Below are 3796 nucleotides of genomic sequence, written 5' to 3' on the forward strand. Positions count from 1 at the left end.
TCTTGAATCAGATCATGAGAATATCAAGCTTCTCTGTACCAGGACTATAGAAAGATGTAGGCGTAAGTACAACTACCTCCATTTTGATTTAGTCCAAATAGCAGCTAAACCCCTTTCTCAAGAAGGTAATAGGTTTTCCATACCTATAACATTTGCCATTAATGAGGGCAAGAAGAGCCGATTTAGCTGTTGAACTCCTTTTAGGGTAGAAGATTTTGATTTTTTGAAAATATTAGGCTTGACAGTAGAAACTTCTCTTTTTGAGGTTGATTTTCTACAAGCCTTCTTCCTACAAAGGGGTAGGCCGAATTGTTCACAAAAACTTTCTAAATCTCATTGGGTTTGTGTCCTGTTGTTAGCTAGTTGCCGTGTTATCTTATCTTGCCAATAGATTTTCAAGGCAACTCGCCGGATTAGACTTGTGAGCTGACCATAAGTGATTTGCTCATAAGAGATGATATCCCCTATATAAAGCCATATATATATATATATATCCAAACTTAAACATATAATCTATTAAATAGTGAGCAATTGATAATCATGGAAAATTTATGAATATTGATACTTAAAGAGATCAAAAGAGCATTTTCAACTCATTGAAGATAAAATGTGCTATAGATATTAAAACGAAGCAACAATATACCCAATATATTCTTACAAGTAGGGTCTGGGGAGGGCGGTGTACACAATGTCACCTCTACCTTGCAAACGTAGAGAGACAAGGACTAAGTTCAGAATTTATTAAAAGATGATGGACCAAAAGCGAATTAACTAGGATAGTATATACATTGCTAGATCTTTTGGCGAACACAAAAATAGTGCAAATTTTCACCTCAAAAAAATGTTTAATCAAAAGAACTCACGGATTTTGTTGACAACTATGTTGCTCAAACTTTCCAAACATGTCGCCGCATCCGTATCAAATCCTTCAAAAATCCACCACTTTTGAAGGATTTGACACAAACCCATTGACATTTTGAAGTGTCCAAGCGACATTAGGTTGACAAGTACATTAGTTAGATGCCTCCAGGCGAATGAACTGAACAAATTTTGATCTGAACTCTGGAGGAATTCGGACAGGGCGGTAACTTTTATTAAGCCAAACTGCTATTCCTCTTGCCTCCAAGATGGGCTGCGAAATTTACCAAAATATTGTAAGATGTGAGAAGCTATAAAGTGGCTTTTTGCTATATATTTTCCCACTTCAATTATAGGTAGTTTAATATTAATAGAGGTAACTGACCTCTTGATCTGGAAGCTTGAAGATGAAGTGTTCGAAAAACAAACGCGCCGCTGAAGAGTCGGATATTCGCACCTTCACGACGAATATATCTCCACTCTGAACAAGTGATGAAAGAAATGATACTAGGTAGGAAAACATAAAACAAAATTTAAACAGTTTTGTTCACATTTGAAATCAATACAATGATTAAACAGTTCTATTTTCCCAGAGCTTAAATGCCAGTTGAAGTACTAAGGTAATATTTTTTTTCGATAACTGTGGTGTCCAAGTCAGCTTTCCCACACCTCGACTAATTCCATGGGATGCCTGTCACCTCCCACCACCACCAGGTACCAGGTAACTCTGTCTACCAAGGCTAAAACAGATGGGAAGAAATCACCTAATGTTTGTCTCTCGTGGGAATTGAAGCTTGAACCTGAGACCTCAGGGTGCTCAACCCAACTTCATTGAACCGCTAGGCCACACCCTTGGGTGCATTAAGGTAATATTTTTTATCTAAAGATAAAATTCATAGTCAGATAGAATTCCAGTCCATGAGGTAAATATTGAGAGGCAGTACCAACGATGCCAGGTCAAGACAACCAAAGGGACCACTTGAAAGGCAACTCAAATAAATTGGAGTAACCAAGTAGGCAGCTGCAAATGTTCAATGATGTGTTTCAAAAGAAATACCAGGGGCAACAGCAGAAGTCTTTTCAATACACAAGTCGGCCAAGGGTGCCCCAGGCAAGTTGAAGCATAAGGCTCTTGGGAAATAATGCAACATGACAAAGAGGAGTTCACAGACATTTGATCAAGTAATGATGGTTAGGCTGGTAACACAATTTCATGGGCTAATGAATAATATTTGAGCATACTTATAGAACGAAGTAGATCAGAAGTTCTCCCTCAGGCAACCAAAAATGGTTCAGAAAAGAGAAGCTCCCATCACCAAGTAAATGACTGAGCCTGAGAGTACAGAACACAATAATTTCTTAGAATAAACTGTTAACTTAGAGCCAGATTATAAATATCTAATATAAAAGTTCAAATGAAATTGTAAAATAATCAATTGAAAGCATGTCAAACAAAGATTAACAGAATGTAAAATTATTTGTTTGTACCGACCCCAATTCATGGTAAAGTAAAAGTTTATTTCTGAAGAGAAAAGTTAAGTGGAGATAAACAAAGACATTGTCCCAAGTAATTTGAAAAGAAGGCAGTCTCACATTATAATGAGCTGTAAAGAGATTCATTTAGCTGAACCATCATCCTTTTGATACTAACCTTCCTAACTATGCTATCCAACCTTGTCACACTTGAAATACATTTTAAGCCTTCTTCATTTCAATATGTATCCAAAGATGAGTTTATATACAAGAGCAAAGTTTTGTGCCACAATATTTAAATTGAATAGAACACTTAACCAAAGGTCTAAAGTTTCTGGTTGCATATTTGTTGGTTCTTAATGATGTTTAGATGAGGGTCATACCCTTAGAGGTGCTAGATACTTAAGTGACAGCTCTGTTAGTGCTAATGCGTGACCATTGCGTGCCACTTTGTCAGCACTTACGCCAATTCTTTCAAGAAGCTCATGACGACCTGTTCATTTATTGAAAAAAAGTCATAACTACAAAATAATTCAAAATATAGTCATTTGAAAGTCTTTGACATGGACTAGTTCATCCAGTATAATGTAATATACAATGAGGTAAGGTACTTGTACAGAAGGAGACTAGGGCGACAATACCAGCAACAACAACAACAAACCCAGTGTATTCCCACAAAGTGGGGTCTGGGAGGGTAACATGTACGCAGTCCATACCGCTACCTCCGAAGAAGTAGAGAGGTTGTTTCCCGATTGACCCCAAGCTCAAGATAAGGAATAGTAAACAAGAGCGTAATGAAACATGAAGCAAGATGTATGGCATAACATAAATAAGGAATAAGACATAATACAATAGAAATCAGAGCAATACGAAATAAGATAAATAAGCGCAATATGAAATACGAGATAAGAAAAGGACATCTGAAATAGGACAACCACCTAGTAGTAGCATACACTCACAGACCAAAGGCACCCACCACCCCCAAACCCTCCTGACTAGGGGCTCCTATCTATGGATAGAGTCCTCTGATTGCTAACCTGGCTATACATGAGCTCTTCTAACTACTTGCTACAACCCACACACTCATCCTAGCCTTCTACCCTTATCCACGACCTCCACACCTTCCTATCTAGGGTCATGTCCTCAGTAAGCTGAAGCTGCTCCATGTCATGTCTAATCACTTCCCTCCAGTATTTCTTCGGCCTACCTCTCCTCCTCGTGAAGTCATCCAACGCTAGCCTCTCACACCTTCGAACTGGGACATCCATGCCCCTCCTTATCACATGCTCAAACCATCTCAACCTTCCTTTCTGCATTTTGTCCTTCACCGAAGCCACTCTCACCTTCTCCCGAATAATCTTATTCCTAACTCTATCCCCTTTAGTAAGTCCACACATCCAATGCAACATTCTCATTTCCGCCACCTTCACTTTTTGAATGTGGGAGTTCTTGACTGGCCAACACT

General features: G+C 38.4%; 1 protein-coding gene across 1 annotated transcript; it reads right to left on the bottom strand.

Moving 5' to 3' along the window:
• Positions 1-596: 596 nt before the first annotated feature.
• LOC107870713 (acyl-acyl carrier protein thioesterase ATL3, chloroplastic) lies at positions 597-2824 on the bottom strand (the record flags this gene model as incomplete). Its single annotated transcript, XM_016717323.2, is given in 3 exon segments — positions 597-1132; positions 1244-1339; positions 2715-2824. Coding segments are annotated over 3 exon segments (326 nt in total), but the record flags the coding sequence as incomplete, so codon positions are not given.
• Between the last annotated feature and the right edge of the window lie 972 nt (positions 2825-3796).

This window comes from Capsicum annuum, chromosome 5 (assembly GCF_002878395.1).
Source record: "Capsicum annuum cultivar UCD-10X-F1 chromosome 5, UCD10Xv1.1, whole genome shotgun sequence".
Lineage (NCBI taxonomy): Eukaryota > Viridiplantae > Streptophyta > Magnoliopsida > Solanales > Solanaceae > Capsicum > Capsicum annuum.